At 53.8% G+C, this 23,514-nt stretch overlaps 1 protein-coding gene across 3 annotated transcripts in view; it reads right to left on the bottom strand.

The window, feature by feature from the left end:
• Nucleotides 1-23,514, bottom strand: part of Gnal (G protein subunit alpha L) — a 93,021-nt gene that overhangs the window by 42,632 nt on the left and 26,875 nt on the right. For 2 of the 3 annotated variants that reach the window (XM_063231998.1, XM_063231999.1), the window contains exons 2-4: nucleotides 15,440-15,512; nucleotides 14,530-14,584; nucleotides 14,299-14,418 (exon numbers count right to left, since the gene is read on the bottom strand). In XM_063231998.1, coding sequence (XP_063088068.1) covers nucleotides 14,299-14,418; nucleotides 14,530-14,584; nucleotides 15,440-15,512 — 248 coding nt within the window. Of the gene's footprint in view, nucleotides 1-14,298; nucleotides 14,419-14,529; nucleotides 14,585-15,439; nucleotides 15,513-15,710; nucleotides 16,424-23,514 lie in introns of those variants that run through there. The other variant, XM_003464446.5, reaches the window with a different exon arrangement.

Genomic DNA, 23,514 nt, shown 5'->3' with positions numbered 1-23,514 from the left:
GTCTGGCTAACTTAGCCAGTCAATGAGACTGTTTAAACATATAAAAAAGAAAGACTAGGACTATAACTCAGTGTGAAGGGACTGGGTTCAACCCCAAAACCACAGAGAAAAAAAACAAGAAAGAAGAGAGAAATGGCTGAAGTCATTTGTCCCGGGCATCAGTGGGGATGGGCTCTAGGACCTCACCTAATGCCCAAGCCCGAGGGCACTCCCGTCCTTTACATAAAGCAGCCCAGCATCTGTATGTAAGCCACACGCATCCTCCAGCAACCTCTGTGTACTCGTGGGCCCTCGCTGCCTGTGTCAGTGTCCACACCCGCTGGCTCGTCCGGCAAGAGCAGGCTGCCCTGCTCACCAGCACACATGTATCTGAGGACTTTTGTCTGCAGCTGGCTGGGCTCAAGGACAGGTGTCCACAGATGCAGAGGGCCGAGCCCGCCCCCACCTCTCCTCATCACCGGGTCAGACCTGCCGACTTTGGGTTCCATCCTGAGACCCAACATGCAGATTTGAGGGCATACGGCACACACTAGGTTCAAAGATTCACAGAGAAGAATAAATGCCTCACTAGTAATTCCTAAAAACCACATGTTGAAATAACATGTTGGGTGTATTATGTTGAGATAGGTAACTTTCTATTTTTATGCTTATATCACTAGCTTTACTTTTTAAAAACATGGCTGGAAACACAGGTAAAATTACAAACGTTGTCTGCACTTGGGGCTCCTGTTTCAGGTCTCTTTTCTTCACTGAGCCAGGGCTCATTGAGGGAATTGCTGTTAAATCCATCTGAGCAGGATGTCAGCCACATGGTGGCTCTGAGATGGGGCCAGGCTGGGCCAAGAACCCAGCTCTTGAGTGGGTTCCCTCGGGCCGCGGCCTCTACACAACCCACTCCACTGGAGCAGAACAGTGGCCGGGGGTCACAGGCTGTGTACCCTGAGGGCAGAGCTGGAAGGGCAGGTGAAGAACAGTGACATCTGCAGAGGCTGACGGAGGCAGCAGCAGCTGTCACCGGCCGTGACAGTGGTCCTCGAGGGCTTTCACCGTGAGAACCAACCTGGCCCATGGGACCCTCGAGTGCCCACTTCCTTTGCTACACATCACCCTTATGTGTCACCTACAGTCTACGCTTTGTTCAGAGAGAATGGGACAGAAAGCAAGACACCACCTAAGGACAAGAAACTGGGATACAGCGGGGAGGCTGAGTGTCTCCTCCGAGAGCACAAGGCTGAATGCTCCACACAAGCACCCAAATGGGAAGAAAAGAAAAAAACAAAAACAAAAAAGAGAACTCTAATTCCAATTTTGGTTTTTTGAAATTATCTCACTCTTGGCTCAGGCTGGATTCTAACCCACAATCTCCCGGCCTCAGCCTCCTGAGGAGCAAGCAGCATCATACAGGGTGCAGGCGAAGGCAGGGGATGAGGTCACCGGGTCTTTGCTGGCCCTAGAGGGGCCTCCCTGATTTCATTGTGAGTCTGAATAATCATGAGACCCTCAAGCCCCTCCTGTTGCCATGAGACCCGTCTGGACCCAGATCCTCCTCAGGCCTTGTCTGTCCCCGCATCAGGATTCTGGCTGTCTGCTCTGTACACAGGCTCAGCTCCTGTTGCCCTTGACCACCTCCGCTGCCCTTCAGTGACCAGGTGACCCCCCCCCCCACTATGACTGTGCTGGGCTGCACTACTTGGGGCTGCTGTTACGCCCACAGAGAGGGGCACTCTGGACCTCGCCACGCCTCCAGGTTCCCCTCTGCACACAGATGTGCTGATGCAGCATGGCACCCTCCTGACACTGGGCTGCAGGGCTCCTTGACTGCTTCTGTCCCTGCCTCTGTCCCCCAGCCAGGGCCAGCATCCTGCACACCGGGCCACGGACCTCCATGTTAATAGCTGGTTCTGAGCCCACATAGGCTTAAAAAGCAGTGGTTTGTTTTACTTCATTTTGAACCTTAGCAAATATCCTTGCAGTTACACGATCTCTCTGCACCGAGGGCTCGGGGATTCCCAAGTGTCCTCACCCGTTCATTTTCTCTGCACGTTACCAGGCTTGGAAGCCGTTCGCGTAGACTACACTCTGGGCCCGACTCTGGGCCAGCTGGGCTCTTTCTGGTTTTCATTGCTGTTCTGAACAATATGGCTGCTAATGTTCCAGGACATGTCCCAGTTACAGGGGCCTCGTGACAGCATCAGTTTCCCTCTGAACCCAGTCCCCTCCTGCCTTCGATAGCGGCCGCCTGAGTCCTCTTCCCAGGATGCCTCCCTGTGTGTGAACTGGTCTGGGTCCTGCTTCTCACACAGGCAAATTTTACCTTCAAGGGCTCAGCTGTTCATTAATTTCTTCCTCACATACAATCACGTTTTTGAAGAATTATGCAATCCGCCAAGGAAGTGTCACACTAGCCCTTTTGCGCTTTCTCTGAAGCAATGTAACATTTAATTTTTACAGAACGGTCAATGTCCTCCATTCTCAATGTAGCACCGCTTCAGTACCAGGTTTCTGAGGGTGTGGAGGCATGCAGGAGGAGACACCCCATTGCTTTCGCTGGGCGTCTCTAAGACACAGAAATCCTGCCATCTCAAAGGTGGATGTCACGGCCTGTCATCCCGGATTGGACACCCAAGGGACGTTAAGAGTTGTCCAGCATTATAGTCCGGGCTCCCTGACCGTGTTTTATTTGGAAGTTGGAAAATGCTTTACGTGCGTTTACCACATGGGCTGCACGTTAAGGAGGTGAGTGTGGTGTGGCTGAGATAACACCTATGCTCTTCCAGCCTTGCCTCAGAGTGGCTGGCAGGAAGCAGTAACACGTGGGGACTCCCCACTGTGCCAACTTGAGGCCAGCGTTTAAAGTCCCGGAGAGGAGATTCTCAGCGGTCCCTGAGAGAGGTGGGTGAGCTCGCAGCCAGCTTCCGTGGAACCACCTCACCTTTGGGGTGCTGGGCTCACGCCGTCCTGCCCCGGGCCAGTTCTTGCTGTAACTGAGGTGCTCTCTGCTCTCCAAGTCTGGCATCATATCCTTGCCAGCAGTCACAGTTCACATTTACTGGGGCTTTTCAACCTTCCCACACACATGGTCCGTTCCTCCCGTGAGGCTAATTTTCTACCCCTATTTTACAGGTCGGTAGGAGACGGTGCCTGGCCCAGAGCTGCCTGAGCCTCCTTGGTATGGCCCAGCCTGGGGCTGCACCTGAGTGTGTGCCTGCGGGAGAGCTCTGGGAAGCTGTTAGGACGGGGATTCTCCAACTCAAGCATGAAACAGTTTAAAGGGCCGGAGAGGCTCCAACCACAGAGTCATACACAATGATTTCTTAAAGACCTGAAAATATGTAAAACCCATGTTTTAAATTTAACAAGAATTTTTTTAAAAAAAATGTAAGAGGCATATTAAAAATCTTAGCTGTGTGCTCTGAAAGGAGGTCTTGTATACAAGGAATCCAACCCATGAAACACCTGTAGGCTGAGTCCCGTGCTGCAGGCACTGGTCTCAAGTCCTCTGGAATAAGTTTAGGTGACAGAGCATAGAAAGGGTCTGCAACATCAAACATGGACCTTGTCATGGAGATGGTGACTCAGCCCTTAGAGAGCCTTGCACAGGACAGGGGTCCACAGCCCAGAGCCCAGCAAGGTGGTTAGGGACAAAGTCCTAATGGGTGCAAAGGCACCTGTCACCACCCAGCCCCCTGCAAAGCAGCTGGTGAGTGGAAAGAACATCCCTGGACATATTTTTCAGCCCATCTTGTTAGAGATGCAGTCAAACTGTTACCGCGTGATGATGCCAAGGAAAGGAAGAAACTGCAGGAGCTCGACGGGCGAAGCTGAGCTGTGGCAGGTGGTGGCCCATCAGCCATGTGTCCCAAGGTGGGACGGTCCTCGTCACCAGGTCATCACTGGACACCCCATTTCTGCACAGCAGCACAGGTCCTTGTGGAGCACACGAGCATGCCAGTGACCCTCTGGCTTCATGCCTCTCAGAGCCAACTCCCAGCCTAGCTGCTGGAGAACCCGGGTTCCAGGGACTCCCCCTTCCAGGCTGCTCTGTGAGGAGTGGCCTTTCCACACAGGCTCCTGCCGCCAGCCCCCTTCTCCGTGAGGAAACCTGTCCTCAGCCCACAGCGGCTCCTTGCTTAGGTGGCCTGGTTCCACCTCCATATCACACTGCGTGTGCGCCGCTGTGGCTCACAGCATGGAAAATGCAGGCTGCCCCCAAGGGGAGCGGTCTCCCCAGGGGAACCTCAGGTGCCATAGTGAACTACCAGGAAAGCACAAGCTTGGAACATGAGGAAGGCATATGCCATGTCACAGGGCCACACAGGCCCATCTCCGAGCTGCAGGGCCTTTCTTCCCCCACGCCAGCCTGCCTGCCTGCCTGGGCCGCCTCTGTGCCTGGACAGTGGGATGCATGGCCTCTGCTCCTTCCCTCTGCAGCTCCTCGCTCTCCTTTCTGGAAGCCGCTCCGGGGTGCAGGCAGTGGGGAGGGACTGACAGAAGTCGGCTTGAAGCCAGCTGCAGCCACATTGCCCCTTTCTATTCAGAAATGATGCTGAACACCTTTTTTTGGTACTGGGAATCGAACCCAGGACCTTGCACTTGCCAGGCAGGCACTGTGTCACTAAACTATGTCCCTGGCCCTGAACACTTTTCTATGAAAATATTCCTCTCTTTTTAGATATTTTTAAAGAGTAATTGGGCAGGGCAGTGCATGATGTAGACACTCTTTGGTGCATGTTTCAGCCTCTCCACGTGCACTCTTGTGCTTGTGTGTACATGCACACGGTTACATGAGCACATGTGTGTATTAGTGTGTTACACCCACACTTGTGGACACGAGGAAGAATTAATAGGATTGGGGCAAGGTTAATTTTATCTTAAGTTGGAGTGAGGAAGTTTACGTGGAACTAAATTAACCAACCAATATTTTTCTCTCTTTTTGCCCTAAGTTTATGTACTTCATAACATGGGAAAAAGTCACACTATGATTAGCCCAAACCGTTCTCCCTGTGAGCATCTCTCTAAATACCGACTACGTGCGAGCGTAGGAAGTGATGCCTGTGAACCCTGGCCCCTCCTGAGTGCCTGGCTTTTGTCCCGGAGGCCTGGGAGCTGGACTGTCCACCTGTAAGGGGACACGGCTTCCCGCCTGCACCTCCAGGCTGCTAGGGCTCTGCTCTGGGCTCGATGCCCCCCTCTGTCCTTGGCATCTGGACTTACCCCAGCGCTGCTCCAGAGACATGGAGGAACCAGCAGCCTGAGTGCTCAAGGGCCTTCGGCCACCTCCTCCTCATCCCGGTCTCACTACCCCTGACCCTGTTGAGGCCCGAGGCTGCAGCCCTTGCTCAGAGCCCTTCCCAAGAGGCTGCAGAATTTCCTGTCTGCGCCTATGAGTCAGCGTGTGTCCCACGAAGCCTTTTGCTCACTACTCTCTGTGGCCTGTGCACGTCAAACACCTTATTTCTTCACTAAGTCAAATGCTCTGGAGCCACTTGTCCTAACCTCGCTTCCTGTGCACAGCCTGTGGCCCAAGGATGGCATCACCTGTGGACACATGGCTGGTGCATGGCTTCAGCAACCAAGGCCACACGTGACAGCAAGCACAGCAAGACTTCTGCAGGTTCAGTGACAAACCACGCGTGACAGCACAAGGGGAACCTCTGGCACAAAGGGCAGGCGTGAAACTGTGTACTGCAAGTGACACCCAAGCGGGCTCATCAGGGGCTTCAGAACAGGACGGAACTCGTCTTGCCAGTCTTGGTGTCAGTACTGTCCGAGTCCCTGCTGACCAGCCACTGCCAGCACAACCTGCCCTGGGCAAGTCAGCGAGTGAGGAGGGCGAGTGGACACTGTGCCCCGGACTGCAGTGAATGGGCAGAGGAGGGGATGTGTGGGCGGGCCGGATCCCGCTGGGAGGAGGAGGCACAGGAAGGCAGTGGTGCCAGGTGTACTTGGTGTGGACGGACTGAGAGAACCGGGAGAAGCGACTAGGACACCTGGCAATGAAGATGACGGCAGTGTGGCCTCATGGGAAAGGAGCTGCCCTGAGGCAGTGCCCAGGGCCACCGCACGGAGCCACTGCTGTGAGTTCCACTGGGGGTCTGAGTGGTCCAGTTCTCAGGCCCGGTGTCCAGGTGCCAGTGAACTCTGTCTTACTGTGCACCATCAGCTGCCCGTTGCTTCGTCTCGGCCCCCAACAGCCTTTCATGGAATTCGCTGTGACACTAGGCTTTCTTTGAAAAACATTAACTTTGCAATTCTGCCTAGATATTTCTTCAATTCTAACAAAATTAGTGAAATTCCATTTATAACAGGTTCTCCTCACTTGAGACAAGAGCTAGGGCTGTGGCCCAGGGCGGAAGGCTTGGTTAGCAGCTGCAGGCTGGAGTCACCCCAGCACCACCGCCTGTGTGAGTGCACGTGTGTGATGACTGTCTCCAGGCCTTCAGTGTTCTCTCACAGGCTCTGATGTCACACCACACACATTTCCCACTCGAATAAATACAAACACAACGGTTTTCTTTCCTTTTTTGTGTGGCACTGAGGATCAAACCCAGAGTCTTCACACGCTCATTTTACCAGACTCTGTTTCTGAGGTAAGATCTTGCTGAGTCCCTACGTTGCTCAAGTTGAGCTGGGCTTGTGATCCTCCTGCTTCAGCCTCCTTGAGGGCAAGGATTATGTGTACCACCATTCATGGCCACAAGTGCAGCTGCAAAAATGGCACTGCTTTGTGCAGTGAAGATGTTCTGCAGACAGCTGATCTGCTTCAGCCCATGGGGAGTAATAAATGACCAGACTGGAGACGGAGGGATTATTCTACCAGGTAAAGATGAAGAGCCGGATGATGTCCGCCTGGAGCCTCCAGGCCCTTGGAGCTGCCCCATCTTTCTACCTCCTGAGACTTGGGATATCTCTCCTGGGAGCCCCAAGTGCTGCCTCCCGTGTGGCTTCCTTTGGAGTGGGAACTGTCTGCCCATCGTGTCTGTTTTCCAGGAAAAGGTGGAGGAGTGCAAAGCATCTTCCCTCCTGGTCACACAAGACCAGGGACCCCGGGGATGGGCTGCTCCAGGGCTGAGGCCCTGGGTCCTCTGAAATGACCAAGCTAGGGAACCAGAGGGGCAGCCTGGGGATGAAGCCTTCTGTGGCTCACCTGTACTGCCACGGGCCTTGCAGTGCTCACCTCATCAGATCCGGGATTGAGCAAAACTATTATCTTCGTTGCTTTATGACTGAAGGTTCACGGAGCTTTATGACCATTGATTTGTGTCCTGGATTTTGCTGTGCTGGGTGTGTGCTCACCCTGGGCTGCTCCTACAAGTTTGGAGGCTTGGGATGGGGGCATCCAGCCAGTCCTCTTCGGGCTTCTGAAGTGCAAGCAGACCAGGGTGATGCTAGCTGTGCTCCTCGCTTTGTGCGGGTTCTCAGGGACACGTTCACGCTGACCTGTGTACACCACGGTGCTCGGGACTAGTCCGGAGAGTGTGCAGCAGCCTCCTTCCTGAGTATGCATGGTGCTTTGCCCCGCCTGGTGTGCTGGTCTGGGCATACCCCAAGGAGATCCCATCACCCCAGTCCTGGGGGAGGGTCCCCAAACCCCTAGTCTGTCCCCAGAGCCAGCACCATGTACATGGCTCAGACCTGCGCCACGAACCCTGAAACCCAAGCAGGAGCCACAGAACATCAGGGACCCTCAGCAAGAGTGAGGACAGGATAAGCATCATGTCCCTGTCCCCAAGAAGAGGAAGGGGACATGGAGAGGGAATGCTGTGCTTGATCTGGTCACACTGCTGCTAGAGTCGTGGTCACACACACTTCTCATGGCCGCTGTTGTCACTCACTGCTTCCACTGGGATAGAATCCGAGCATGACTGGTGATGACAAGGCAGGATGGTGCTGTGCCTCCTAATTGTGCCCAGCACATGTGACCACACCAGCAAACACCCTTGTTCTGATGTCCCACACAGAAGCTCGGGGGTGAAGGGACCTGATGTCTCCAGCCCCGAAGGGAGATGCAGCTCGCACCGGCCAGCACCCAGTGGATGGGGGACCCCGAGTCCTCCTCCAGCGGCGACTGCACACTGTGTCTGGGGCCTGGTCACCTGTGAGGGCCATGTCTCCTCCACATGCCTCAGCTGGCCTGGCCACCCTGGCAAGCAAGCCTGCTATCACCTGTGACTGTGCAGCCTCCCCTGCTCCATGGCATGGCCCTGAGGGCGCTCACCCTCAGACTCTGCTCTGCCCCACACCCTGTGTATGTCCAAACACACCTGCACTGCTTCCAGTGTGAGCTTTAGGTGCTCTGTGTGGTCAGCGTGGCCACCCCGGCCCAGTGCACGGACCAGGCCTCCTCTACAGCCCAGAAGGGGAAGGTGCGAGCGAGGGTCTCTGCCAGGGCTTTCCCAAGACCTGAGCACTCTGCTCTCCTCAGAGAACTCCTGGGAAATACCTTAAGGCAGAAGTGTCCTTCTGAGCCCCACCCAGAACATGGTCAGCGCCCTGTCTCCTTCCATCCCTGGACATTGTGATCCGGGCAGGGTGAGAACCAGGTGGTGGAAAGCCATCAGCCCCCGTGACCCCAGGAGGGAGCTTGGCCTGGCCCCTGGGCTCTCACCCAGAAATCTGCCCCAGGGGCACCTGGGTCAGGTCTGACTGCCCTCCCTAACCCGTGAGTGCTGAGTGGGGGCCTCCCTAGGGCACTGTGTGTATGGCTGGGGACCCCAGAATAGTGCAAGGAACCAGAGAGACTGCTGGGGAGCATAGACAGGCACTGGGCATCCACCTGGATAGTGGGTGGGGGGGTGGAGAGATGGTGGCGGGTCAGGCCCCTCTCCTGCAGAGCCTCCCATGCACCAGCCACACACAGAGTCTTGGGAAGATTCCAGGGAGCACCTGTCTGCCTCCTGCCTGGGAATGCCTGCCTCAGCCTCCTCGGGTACAGAGGGTCTTTGTCCCATGACCCAAAAAGAGACAGTCAGGCCTGTGGTGTTCTTTATAGTAGGGCCCGCCCCTTCACCACCTCAAAGGGTGACCCCACTTCCTTCCACACCACATGGAAGGAAGCAGCATGGCAACTTCCTGCTGCTGATCTGCACGGTGGCTTCTTTCTCCCTCCGCCTCTGCCCCTGTATCTCCTTTTCTGTCCTGGAGCCTCTGTCTCTGTCTGTGTGTCTCCATCTGTCTCTGTGTCTCTGACTCTGTCCCTGTGTCTCCATCTCTATCTTGGTGTCTCTATCTCCATCTCTGTGTCTCTATATGTCTCTGTATCTCTGCCTCTGCCCCTGAGTCTCTGTCTCTGTCTTGGTATCTCTGTCTCTGTGTCTCCATCTGTCTCTGCATCTCTGCCTCTGCCCCTGAATCTGCGTCTCTGTCCCTGGTCCCAGGTGGAACCCAGGGCCTTGTGTGCTCCAGGCACACACCGCACCACCCAGCATCAGCCCAGCCCTGGGTCCCTTTTCTCCTAACCCACAGCTGCCTTATTAGTTCCACGGAGAAAGAACGGCACCGCCTGGGAAATAAATTTCCACCCCACTGGAGTTAAAGCTTCAGCTACTATTCAGTGGCAGGCACAGAAATCACACTTTCTTTAACATCACATGACCTTCTGTCCCTGGACACCTGAGCACACAGGGGATGCAGGGGACCTCGTCACAGTTGGATCCCCGGCACTAGGTGTGTTTTCCGTGCGCCTGACCTGGGGAGGGGAAGGGAGGCCGATCTGTCTGTCCACTGTTCCTCTAGGAGCAGACACAGAGCATTACTTTACTGAGGGTGTGGGGGGCATGGGTTGTTTAAGAGGGTTGCTGGGGACCCATGGGAGACCCTCTTTCCCATCTACAGAGCAGGATTCTGATTGGCTGATGTTCAGAACATGCTAGAAAAATTCCCAACCTAGATGATCCCCAAGTATTCTGGAAACCCCGTGCCTGTCCCTGGGGTGACGGCTTGGCTGCTATGTGAATGCCCGAGGCCACCCTCCTGGGAAGCCCAAGATCACCACTCAAGGTCAGGGAGCTGAATGATCGGTGCTGGCATACTGGATGCCATGGCCCTGCCTGCTCTCACTTGGGCTGAGTGCTTCCTGCTTTCCAGGTTTATGATGGTGGGGGGTTTTGATAAAATGCAATGCGGAGCTGACCGGTCAGAGCCTCTGAATCTCCCATTCACACCCAATGTGCTCCTCCCCCTAAAGAAAGCTAACAGAACACATTTAACAAAAGCTAGCACAGTACCAGGTATGAAAAAGACAAATCAGTAAACGGATAACTTGATTAACTCAAAGCGATTTTGCCTGGCAGTGTGCTAACGTGTTTTCTGGGGGAGGTTGGGAGAGGCAGCCCTATATTTTTGGTATCAGTACTTGAACTCAGGACCTCACGCTTGCCAGGGAGTGCTGTGCTGCTAGGCTGTATCCCCAGCCTGAGGCAGCTATACTTTTGCTACTCCATAAATGATCAGTGGATCATGGTTCTGCTGTGACTGTCACCAAACACCATTTATTTCTCATTTCTTCATGATTGAGAAGTGATTTGACTGCTGACACAGAACCAACTTGTGCAAGGTTCGAGGCGCAGGTCTTGGGGGGAGCATCTGAAGTTTGCGTAGTTCATGGAAAGTAAATCGTAACCAAGCAAAGGCAGCTCGGCCTCTGTAGCTAAGACCAATGCCTTTGCTGTCTGTGGCGATTTACGCTTTGCATGGTACTTCTGCATGTTTTCCACTTGAAATTAAAGTGTAACATCTGACATTAGCCTCCTCCCCGGACCCCGTCACCACAGCAAAGGTCTTGTCTGTCAGCCGTGGGACGCGGGGCTTTGCCTCCTGCGCCCCTGTGAGGGTCCTTGTCCTCTGCAACCTGTGACGGGGAGACTGGAGCCTGGGCTCACGCTCTCCAGAACCTCACCCCATCACTGTTCCATCATCTCAATGACCACAGGCCGCAGAGTCGGGACAATCCCCCAGCCACGTGCGCCACCCACTTATACAGCTGCCTGGCTTCCTGCCTGTGAGCGCACCTGTGTGGGCTCTCTGTTCTAGGACCCCTGCGGGGGCGGCTTGAAAAGGCCTTCCACACCGTCATTTCTCCTGTTGCCCCCACGGTGTGCTTGGGCCAAGACCATACCTCTCTCCTCACAGATGCTTGCGCCCTTCCAGCCCTTCCAGTTGGCTCACCCTGTCTGTCTCCTCGCCCTCACATTCTGAGGGAAACCTGACCCATCACTCTGCACCGGCTGGCTGTCACCCCACCCCCACCTCAATGCAGCCCCCTCAGCCTTGTCAAAGTCATGGTGTCCTTTAAGCTGCAAAGCCCAGTGTCTGCTGACCCATCTCCCTCTGCACAGTACCCTCTCCACCCCCCGTCCCCCGGCCTCACAGCTGTGTCCTCCAGGGCCCGAGGGTCCCGACCTGGCTGGCTGCAGAGTCTGCCTCTCTCACAGCTTTGCCCTCCCACCCCGGGCTGAAAACCTCACTCATCAATGTGCCCCAAAACCACACACCGAGGGTCCATGCCCAGTAACAGAACTCACTGCCTCCTCCTAGTCCTGGAAACTGACCGCACAGATATTCAGCCAGAGACTCGGCTCCTTCATTTCTGACACTTGTGGCTGGAATGGCTTCTGCCTCAGACACACTGGACTCGGGCCACTGTCCTCGTCCTTGTCCCGCTGCACCCAAGACACAGATCAAAGCCTGCAGCTGGGTCAGCATGGGTGCCGGCCTGGTGCCAGGCATCAACCCTCACCACTCACAGTGCCCTCTGCACCATCGGGCCCTGGGCCTGACTGGGGCCTGCACAGGGTTCCGGCCCCCAGTCCCCAGGCCAAGACCTGCTCCACTCCGACAACCCAAGGCCCTGCCTGGCTCCTACGCACCCATAATGCTGCTGGGCCTGTGAGGACTTATGTTTCAGAAAGTGCACAGGAAATTCAAGTGAAAAGCCATGCAGAGAGCAAAGGAGCCAAGTACGTCCTCTGGTATTTACCACAAGGAAAGAAGCAGCTCCTCCTAATTTTCCCTGCTTAGCCTGGACAACTCGAAAACGCTTTTGGGTGCCAGGGATCAAGGCCAGGCCACCCGTGCTAAGGAGCTCAACCACCGCCCCACACCCTTCCTGAGGGTTTCAAAAACTTTTTTTTTTTTTTTTTTACTGCGGCTGGGGTGTAGCTCTGAGGCAGAGCACTTGGCTGGCATGTGGGAGGGAGGCCCAGGGTTCAATCTCAAGCACCACAACACACAATAAAACAAAACAGGTGATTCAATACCTTCAGGAAAATAAACTCAAGACCCTCGAGACCCGGCTTGTGACACTGGCAGACTTTCTCAAGGATTCAGTCCCAAAAAAGTACTGGATCTAGAAGCATCACATTTACTGTTAAAATACTTGATTTGTTTCTACTTTTATGATATTCTTTTTAAAGTCAGTCTTCTCCAAATGCACCAAGTGTTAATAGTTGGCATGCTACAGATTTGCCCTGACGGTTCCCTTGGGGGGGAGCATCAAATGTGACCCCGAAAGTCACACGCTCTAATAAGGTAAGTGGTGTGACACCTTCAGGAAAACCGGGAGAGCACTGCAGAAGCAGGGTGCATAGAACAATGAAAAGTAGTCTTTGCAGAGGAATATTATACATGCGATGGTAATCTCCTCATTCACACCCGCCTTGGCTGTGACTCATATTCTCCCCTGGCCTAGTGTACACACCTAACGGAAGGCAGCCCTGCTAGGTGTGTGTGAAAAGGTACTGTTCTCCTCGACACGGGAGCTGGCAGATAATCCCTGGGCCACCCCTGCTCTTCCCGAAGCTCAGAAGTCATGTAAGTGGGGCATTGTGCCCCAAACCCACACACGGAAGGTCCACGCCCAGGAAACAGGGCTCACGGCTGCCCCTTCCTAGCCCTGGCAACTGACCACATAGAGATTCAGCCAGAGCCAGACACACTGGCTCCACCATCTCTGACACCTGTGGCCTGAGTCACACTCATCCTACTGGCAGCTTCTGAATTTCAGCCTAGTGAGGGTTCCTATCCTCTGTGAGTGCCATGACAGGAGGAGGAGTGGGCCTGGATAATACAGCTCAGGTTCTTACTATTGCTCTAGATAACTTCGCCCTCCCCCACTACCTGAGCGACTTTGTGACCACTTTGGGCAAACACGGCATTAGCAGGCTGAGCACTTGACAGCTCAGCACAGTGTCAGGCTTCGGAAGGTCCAGAATGTGCCACTCCGACTCCCCCAGGAAAGGTTGGTCTGGAGATGCCATCAAGAACGGGGGAGAGGGCGTCCGTGCCCTGGTTCGTTAGGAGGAGGCTTCCTGTGTGGCTGTGCTTTGTCTGCCGCCAGGTAAAGGCAGGGGCTGCCCCTCTTCCTGGGCAGGTGCCACCCTGGCTCCTTTCTAGAGCCCTAGACACACTGCCTGCACATTGAGAGGCTAATTGGGAGTAAAAGTCACTTTAAGGATGGAAACAGAAGCTTTGAAAACAAGCAAATCTATCGTCATCTGGATACAGATGCTATGGCACACGAGCGCTCTGTGGAGAATGGGGTTCAGGGAAGGGCACCCCAGCTCTCATCCTGCACAGTGATTTTGGCACCAGCCTGGGAAGACAGGGTTCTGGAAACCACTGTGCCAGGCCGTATGAACTCAAAATACTGATGGGCTTGCACACGGACACACACACACACACACACACACACGCACTTTGGAGGGAACTGTAACAGAAATTGCTTTCTGAGAAGTTTAACACTATTTTCCTTCAAAGCCTGCTTTACCAAGTTACCAAGTGACAGTTCTCTTAAGAAATGTCAATCTGTCAAACAGAAAACTAAGCCCCCTTTCACAGAAGCAGCACCACCTGTAGGTGATGTGGATCTGTGCTCAGGAGGGCAACATGGACCGAACTGCATGGGGACACAGCACAGTGCGGGGGCACCTGGTCCAGGCTGTCTTGGGTGGCACACACCTCTCCCCCAGGCGCAGGCCATGGGTGCTGCGCATCGACTTGGTTCCCGCTTCCTCTTCCCCCTTTGAGTTTCCGAGCAGGCAGTGCTGGTCCTGCTGCTGTGACCTGACACGCAGTTACACTGCTCATTTAAACAACATGCGGAAAAAAGCACCGCTGACATTTGTGAAAGGCCTGCTGTCTCCCTGGTTGTCAGCACCAACGCAAACGTCTGCTCCAGAGGGAACAGAGTCAGCATTTAAAGAAAGGCACTGAACTGGTATTAAGGCTGTGTCTCAAGAAACAGCGTAGAAGAGGTTCCGTCTTCCACCACTTTAAACAGTCTGACCAGGACTGGCTTACCTGGGAATATTCAAAGTCCGTGATGGGAGCGATGCTCTTGATGTAATCTGACCGGAACTGGTTTTCAGGGTTGGCCAGGGGGACTGGGGGGATGATGGTGCTCATCGCTGAGACGATCGTCTAAAGGAGAGTGAAAAAGACAGAGAAGCGTAACGTGCAGGGTCCAGAGTCTCTGCCTGTTCTCACCATCATGCTCTGCTCAGCAAACATTTATTAAGGGAAAGTCCTTACCACAATAGCATCTTTGACGTTTTTTCGGATGTCCAGAATTTTCTGTTTCTTTTCCCTGTGTGGAAAGAGAATTGTTATTAAGCCACTTTCAGTGCTGATTAGAATCATTTGAGTGAGATTTTAAATTTCCAGTGAGGCTGTGGGCAGACCGGTTTCATGAGTGGATATTTGCTAAGCTTTACCCAGGAAACGAAAACATTTCTCTCTTCTAATCTAGACTCCAGACAAACTCAAATTCATCAGCTTAAAGAACCACGCAGCTCACACAAAAACGCAGTAAGATGTTACAGATGTGGCACACGGATGCACCTACGCCATCATGTTTAATCTACCCAAGTACCGATAGCCATGGACTGAAACAGCCATGGGCTGGTGACACTACACAGAAGAGTCCACAGACATTCACTGGCCACACGGGGTGTGTTTGACTGACTAAGGATTAAGATAGCTGGGCAACTTCATCTGCACTGAACTGTGTGGACGTTTTTCTGCCTGTCCCTTGCTTAACTGTGCAGCACCGCAACCCTTCACGAGGTGCTGGCACCATAAACCACCCGGAGGTGCTGTGAGGGATGAGAAGGGTTTGTGTGGGTCACAGGGAATCCTGCTGATTTACCTCAGGCTACCTGGAGCTCGGTACCTGCGGAGGCCCTCAGACACCCAAGAAGGACAAAGGCATTGGGTAGGAGCACTGGGGGCAACTCCAGACCCAGAAAAACCAAACAGATAGCATTTTGTTAAGCAAATCAGTTTTTAACTAAACAGTGCCGGAATTTGCTACTTAGGCCAAACTTGACAGCAAATGTCCATGTTCTCCCCTCTTGAATGTACTCTGACCGCGGGAACCTGCAGCCAGGGACTGGGAAGCTGCAAGGTGTGCGCGGTGTGGACTGCGAACCAGGGTGCTTACTCGGGGTTGAATCCGTTCACGTGCAGGATCCTCATCTGTTTGACGATTGTGCTTTTCCCAGACTCACCGGCCCCTAGGAGTAAACAAACACACGGTGGTCACCTGCGTGCCTGCCGAGTCGCCATCCCCACCGCTGCCCAAATGGCCGAGCTGGACCAGACCGGACCAGACTGTCCTGCCTCAGGGCTGTGCAGCCCTGCATCGCGTGGCAGCCGGGTCCTGAGGTCTTGAGGTCCTGGGGTTTGGGGTCCGGGGGTCGGCGCCCCCTTACCCAGCAGCAGCAGGCGGTGCGTGGCCTTGTACGCCAGGCGTTCCTTCTGCAGCTGTTTCTCGATCTTCTTGTTGGCCTCGCGCCGCTCCTTCTCGTCCACGCCCGTGTCCTCCGTGGTCTTGCTGTTGCCCAAGCAGCCCATGCTGCGCGCTCCCTCAGAAGCTGCAGGCGCGCTCCGGGGCGCGCGGGAGATCTGAGGCCTGCAGGGGTCCCTGGGTTGCGCGACAGCGTCGCCTCCCCGCTGCTGGAAGAGACGTGTGACTCGGCGTCCTCTCCTCCCCACTCTCCGCGGGGCGCGGGGCTCTGGGCGCGCAGAGCAGCGCTTCCCACGGGCGAGGGTGCCCACGGCCGCAGGCACCGCGCGCGAAAGAGATGGACGGTGGGGCTTCGCGCCAAGTTCGCCTTGTCCTCGGGTCCCGGTCTCCGCGTCTCCGCTCCGTGCCCCGTACCCGGCGTCCGCACCCCGGGTTCCCACTTCGCGCGCCCAGCACTACGCGCCCCGCTCGGTCCTTGGGACGGCGGGCTTCCCCTTGTCCTGATCCGAACAGCGGATCACGGAGCGCCACGGCCCTCTGTCTTCGGAAGGTTAAGGGACAGACATCAGCGTCTGCACTGGCTCAGGGGGAGGCCGAAGAGCTTACTTAGCTGCATGAGGGTCCCAGCCGCCTGTTCCTCTCCTCCCGCGCAGTGCCTGAGTTGCTCTGGGCGCTGCGCTCCGGAGAGGCCCGCGGATCATGCATATTCTATGAGGGGCCGGTCCCGAGACCCTATATAATGCATATTCTATGAGAGGGATGGACCGGAGGCCCGTGGCTCATGCATATTCGATAAGGGGGTGGCTCCCCCAGGCCTGAAATTAATGTATATTCTACGAGAGGGATGGTCCGAGGCCCGCGGATCATGCATATTCTATGAGGGGCGGGTCCTGAGGTGGGCGGATTGTGCATATTCTACGAGGAGGAGAGTCCCGAGACCCGCGATTATGCATAGTCTATGAGGGGTGGGCCCTAAGGTGCTTGCCTGCTTTGCCCCCTGCCTAGCCGCCTGTGCCCTCCTCACACCAACTCCCAGAATCCCAGGACTCATGATGGAGCTGCTGCGTTCCCGGGGAACGCTGCCGGCTGGACGGGTCCTGGTGTCTGTCCCTTGGTCTCCTGGAGACAGACGGAGCCGGAGCCTCCGGGTCAGGAAGGATTAGATGAGGAGGGGATGCGAAGGTGGCACGGGCACCCAGGCTCAGCATCCCTTGATGTAACCACGCACCCACTATGCAGTCGCTTCTGGTTGGTGATTGTAGGCAGGCGCCAGGCCTAATCCTGTCCACAGAGTAACTTATTTATATCTACGGTGACCCTAATGGCAGGAACTATCGTCCCCGTCATCTTAGGGCTGCGAAGGGTGAGTGAGAATGGTCCGGGTTGGCCTTGGCACACTGCTCCACCTGACAGACACAACACTGGGAGACAGAAACGCACCCTCCTTTCTCAGCGATGAAACGCTTCCCATGGAAGTGCAAAGCCACTTTCGTCTAGGATCAGGTAGGACTTCTTTACAGAAGCCTTTCCAGCAGTGCTGCGGATCAAACCAGGGCCTCATGCATGCCAGGCCAGGGCTCTACCCCTGGGCACGTTAGCCCCCAAACGGCTGCTTTTTAAACTGTAATCTGGCCTTTTGCCAGTCTAGTCTGGGAAGCTGACTGTCTTTTGTGCTTTGAACCACTGAGTCAGAGCTAGACTCCTAGCTGACTGATCTGGAGTCGCCAGGGAAGCTGCTAGGAAACTCTAAGCACCCAGGCTGCCTATGCTAGCAGCATCTGTTGCCAGGCAACCTCAGCACAACTTCATCTGCTCCCAGGCAGCAGGCATCCAGCTGCAGGGACCCGGGTTCACCTTGGGCAGCTCTGGCCAGCAGGGGCGGTGGCAGACAGGACGGAAAGTCCAGGCCCCAAAGGGCCACCGCCACTTCCAGGAGAACAGAAAAGGCACAAAACGGGCAAACAAGACCAAGGCAGGAAAAACAAACGGGTGTGTTTCTTTCTTTTGTTGATGTTTAAAGCCTAGAAGATTACTTATTTAAAGCCTAGAAAGGTTACTTATTTAAATCTGTTTTGTATGTAGTCTTGTGGATTCTGAGTAATGATTTAGAAGTTTGATTTTGGTCTCTCTGACTGAAGATGGCAAATGCTGAATGAGATGGTACCTGATCTCCGGTTCCCTGAAACCCGGTGCCAGGACAGCAGGCAGAGGGAAAGGAGGCTTCTGCAGGAAGCACCAAGCAGAGTTAACCTATGGCCAACAGCAAAGCCTCAGGGCTCCGAGCCAGTGGCAGAACTGGCAACACGAGATGCGGAAGGTAGACCTCAGCGAAGAGTCAACACATACAAGATTAACGCGAGGTCTTTCTGCAGAAATTATTCTCGAGAGGCCACCACAAACTAAACCTGCACACAAACTCCTGGCAGTGGTGCCTCAGAAATTTGAAAAGAACAAGGCAGTTTTGAGGGGGACGTCGGGGCCAGCAAGTGTCCCAGCTCCGTGCAGGCATGGTGCCACTGAGTATCTCATGCACACGGCTGCCGCTGGAGGCCTTTGTGACATTTGGGATGGTGGCCGATGCTCTGTCTCATTCACCTGAGTGGAAACAGCCTGTGGGGAGCACTCCATGACTGAACTGCAAGACACCTGACAGACACGGAGGCACCTTTCCTGCACTGTTACAGAGAAGCACAGGCCGAGTCTCACTTTTCCTTTTCTGTAACTTTCTCTGATCAAATTGCTCAGAGTTTATTGAAATAAAGTGTTTCCTGTTTTCTTAGTCCACGACTGAGTAGCTGTCGGAAGGGCTGTTGTCGGGCAGGGAGCTGACACCACCCAGCCTGAGCTCTGAAGGCCAACAGCAGCAGACCTGCAGGAGGGAATGGAAGTGTTCCTGACCCTGCCTCGGAAAGCCAGGGCTACAACAGCCCCACTCGGAGACCCCCATCACAGGTGGGGAGTTAGTTCACTAATGTGACAGGAGGTCAGAAGCCACCAAATGTTTTAAAATGCAAAACCAATGCCAGGAAGTAGTAAAAAGCATAACAAAGGGACAGAACAAGGCTGTGAACAGAACAAGGCTTCCAGTGCTTCACAATTCAGGGTTCTGGGAGGCTGAGGCAGGAGGAGTGAGAGCTCAGGCCCCTCCTGGGCAACTTAGCAAGACACTGTCTCAGAATAAAATCTAGTAAATAAGGGCTGAAGAGATAGCCCGAGGAAAGCTCCAGGCTTGAAAAAGAGAACTGCAGGAGCTGCCACCCTTCTGAGCTGTGGTTGGGGCGCATGCAGGTCTCGCCAGGGCCCAGGTGACTGAAGCCAAACCCATGGTGCTACGGGAGTGGGGCTGTCAAGAGCTGGGCTCTGGCAGGACTCCACTGGTCACTGGGGCTGTGTCCTGGGAGGGGACATTGAGACTGGCCTCCTTCTCCTCTGTGGTCACATGCAGGCCGCAGTGACCAGCTCTGCTGTGTGTTGACGTCATGATGCCTTCCTAGCTGTGGGTGGGGCCAAGATCTGAGCTGGGACCTCCTCTCTCATGAGCTAATTCGAGGCTGTGGTGCAGGTGTGAGGCTCAGGGGCTGGGAAGTGAGGTTCTGGAGAGAAACCGCATGCATCAGTATCACATTCAGAACACGTTTCACAGCCCAGAACTCAGACACCAGGCTCAGCACTGGGAAGAGACCAGGAGCAGCCCTGTCAACTCCACCCACTCCCCAACCCCAGATAGCCTTGTGGAATCTGTACGGCAGCAGCTGTTCAGACCTGGCTGGGGGGTGGGGAGATGGCTGCTCGGCTTGCATACAAATGTGAAGTTTCTGAGGATCAGACCAGCCTTAAGGTTACTTCCATCTTTATGGATTAACAAACACCAGGAGAAGCTGTGAAAGTTCTGCAGAGAAACCTACCCTACGTGAACAATGCACACATCTTAAGGAATACTGCATGGTAAATATTCCTGCATTTGGAGGTGGTTCTGGATTCTATGAGTTTCCCAGGTCTCCAGTAAGTGTATTTGTTAATGGATTTTCTTATAAAGTGAACTGGACTCCAGGGAGCATCTGACTGTGCTAGACTTCAGCCTCCCACTGCTCACAGCTGTCCTGGTGGTAACATCGAATCATGTGACCATTAGCTGCCAGGCTGCGGGCCGTAATCCCATGTTCACACTCATCCTTTGGCGCTGGCTGCTGCCTGCAGAGATGGTTTATAGCATGGGTAAGAAAAGCATGAGACCAATTTCTTCCATTCCTCAACAACTGGAGAAATGAGGCCAGTTATATGTTGAGCATCCCTAATCCAAAGCCCCGAGTTGGAGATGCTCCACCATCTGTCACCTTTTGAGCACTGAGCTGAGACCATGAATAAAAAGCCCAGGCAACAGGGCCCAGCCGAAACACAGGGCCCTGAGCATGTGTGCAGTGACCTCCAGGAGACAACACAGGATGGAATTTGAGGAAGCGGCGGCACCTGGGTTGCTGAGATGCCCACAGGTGGTAGAGACCTGCCATGGGGACACAGCCCATAGGGGACAGGGTGGGGGATACAGAAAGAGGGAGGCAGGCTGAACCTCTGCGGGGTGCCTGGTCCCAGGGAAGAGGCAGCAGGCGACCACCATGTGGGGCTCAGCTCAGTTGCTACTCACCCCAGTGCCCCCCAAGACAGCCGTTCTGGGGGGACGGTGAGCGGAGACTCTAGTGCTGGCTGTCCTGGAGTTCCCCGGGACTGTCCCGGTCCCTTCTGATGCTGGGGTATGCTGAAGTCAGTGGTGGGCGGGGACTGGTGAGCTTTGGGAACTGAGGCTGTGACCAGGCAGAGGGACAGACGCTTGCATGGTCCCTGAAATCATCACAGGCTCTGGATGTGCAGCGGCGGCAGTGACAAACCACTTTGGCACCTTCATCTTGACCAGCACAACGCGATGACTGTTCACTTCTTAATTTTCAAAACATGCTCTACTTACAGTCCTGCTTTCTGGTCTTTTGCTAGTGTACTGGTATTTTGCCTTAGAAAATAAGGCTTTGGTTTCTCCGTGTGTCCGTGAGGTGCAGTCCAAAGGTCACTATACACACGCTCAGGGCCCTGTGTTTCGGCTATGACCTACTGCCTGGGCTTTCCACTCGTGGTCTCAGCTCAGCTTTCTGCGTCAGCTTTCCATTTAGCTCCCAACCCTCTGCTGCTGGTCACCCATCCCACATCAAAGGCCACTCCTCAGGGACACCTGGGATTTCGCTCTTCGTTCCCTGGAACTGTCGCACCTCCACTCCTCTCCTCACTTTCCTTCTGTCCTCTCAGTAAATTCTTCTAGCTCTCTGCTCTCTTGCTTTTTTTTCTCAATCTTTTCCTTCTTTTCTCTGTATTAATCTGAGTATTATTAATGTTTACTTTTTCTCATCTACTGTATTTCTATTCCCGTCTCTCCCTAAGTTAGCAGAACAGTGGAGATCTTTCTGAACAAGTTCTCAGTTCTCAGGGCCCCAGCACCCCCACACTCAGGTGAGGGCAGCCTAGCTGGCCTCAAAATGCACATGTAATGTGTTTGCACTCACAAGGGAATACTATTCAGCTTCAGAAAAGGAACGACCCTGATCTAGGCGACAGGAGGAATGAACCTTGAAGACATCATGCAAGGTAAACTGAGGCATTCACCAGAGCATGAGCACATTCAGCTAGTGGTGGAATTGGCAGTAGAGGACCCGGGCCGGTGGCGGGGGGGGGGGGATGCCCTGAGGAGGGAGGGTGGAGACTCCCAATGTGGCTGCATTGGAGGCCACAGGGTTGTCCTAGAAATGGATCCAACAACGATCTCTGTATATTTTACCAAAGTGACCTTGAGACTACCCAGCGTGGTAACAAGGGGAGACAAACCTTTCCGGGGGAAGCACACATCAGAGGTTTCCAGGCAGTATTTATTCTGGTTTCTTTCTGAAGGAGTTTTACTATTTTTAATTTTAATTTTTTTGGTAATTTTTATTTTAAAGAGAACAAAACTACACAAAACAAAACAGTGTACAAGATTTCCAAACAAGATAATAGGAAACCAACAGTGGTCACCATAATATCCCTTGTTATCTTCAAAACAGCTGCCCCTACCTTCAGACACAGTGAAATCAGGCAAAACGGAAAAGAACAGAGCCAACGGGAACAAAATGATGAATGCAATACAGAACTTCAAGACAAGAGAAGAGTAAATTCTGAACAGCTACCGCACTGTATGTTGTTAACTTTGAAACAGCTGCCCATGCCACCGGGTATAATAAAATCAAAAAGATAAAACAGAATAAAACCCAACCAAACAAAGCAATGAAAATGGCACAGGGCTTCAAAACAAGGTGATAGGGAATTAACCATGGCCACCACCTTCAGCAGATCCCCATAGATACCACACTGCGCACCGTTATCCTCAGAATAGATGCTTTAGACCTGCCAAGAGAGCGAAACCCTAAACACTGCAAGCATTAGGTTGTACTGTATCTCACTAGCTATCAATGCAGCCTGTGTTTCTCTGGATCAGCCGGTTGTTTACGGGGTTTGTGTGAGTGGACCGTTGGCTCCCCTTGTCTCTCAGCCCATGCGCTGGAAGGGCTGTCCTCCCAGTGATCCAACCATGGCCTATGATATTTTTAAAACTAGTATGTGTTTATGATTCACAATGGTTGTGTTTGTTTGGGGAACTCGTTCTGACTCCTGTTCTCAGGTGTGCTGGGGCAGGTGGAGCTGGCAGGCAGCTCTGCTCCTAACCGTCCAGCTGTTCACTCGCCACGAAGTGTTAAGAATTTAAGAATTTAAATTTAAATAAAATAAAATTAAATAATGTTATGCAGTCCTGGGGGAGGGAACCCAGTCCTGAAAAACATTTTTGAAACACCATTGCTGTGTGTGTGGGATGTTGTTAGCCCTGGAGGTCACTGGGAAGACCCCAGGTAAGGAGGCCAGCAGGAAGGAGAAACCCCACCCACCGCCTCTGTACTGCAGAGACAGTGGGCCATTCTGCATGCAGATGTGCTGTGGTCGTCTCCAAAAGGGCAGAAAAATGCTATTTCTGTGCCAGAGAAATTTATGCTACTCTGTGTAGCCAATCACTGCTCATCTTAAGTTTTAAATGGCATTGAAAGGGGCTTTGTTCTCGGCATCTTCTCTGACTGCCACGGAAGCACATGGTCACCCACCACAGGTCTGAGCATTACACGGGGCTTCCCGAAGGTCTGAAGCCTCTCGGCCTCGCTGGCCTGTGAGCACCCACCTCCCTTCCCACACAGCCCTGAGTCATCTGCATATAATGACTGTGGAATCATTATCTCTTCACCCAGTTGCCTTGACAACTGTTTCATTTAGAATTTGATTTACAGAGTTGAAAGGCACTGTACTCTTTATAATAGACTATCAAATGCACATGAAATTAAACAACAGAAGTGCACTGTGTCCCAGGTGGGGACTTTCTAGGAGAGGGACTGGTGAACCCATCTGCCAAGAACGGGGGTGCGGCTTCCTGTCTGTCTGCACTGGCATGGCATGGCTTCTTTATATTTGTCACCTGGGAGAGGGACTTAAAGTGCTGTATGGCCAGGGCCAGGGCTGGGCTCGGGGTCTGGTGCTTGCTTGGCATGCCCAAGGCCCTGGGTGCATCCCCAGCATCAACCACAAAAGGCAAAGTGAACCACAGATACAGGTCAGCAGGCGAGAGGGATTCTCACATTGTGACAGGTCCCAGCAAAGCCTGCTACAAGGCTGACAAAGGAGGTATGAGTGGATCTATGACCGAGAGCTGCTTG

Source organism: Cavia porcellus, unplaced genomic scaffold (genome assembly GCF_034190915.1).
Source record: "Cavia porcellus strain 051 isolate PalLab524CR breed Dunkin Hartley unplaced genomic scaffold, mCavPor4.1 scaffold_20, whole genome shotgun sequence".
NCBI classification, from domain to species: Eukaryota; Metazoa; Chordata; class Mammalia; order Rodentia; family Caviidae; genus Cavia; species Cavia porcellus.
Note: the sequence above shows the minus strand (reverse complement) of the source record. Positions and strands in the feature narration are given on the sequence as shown.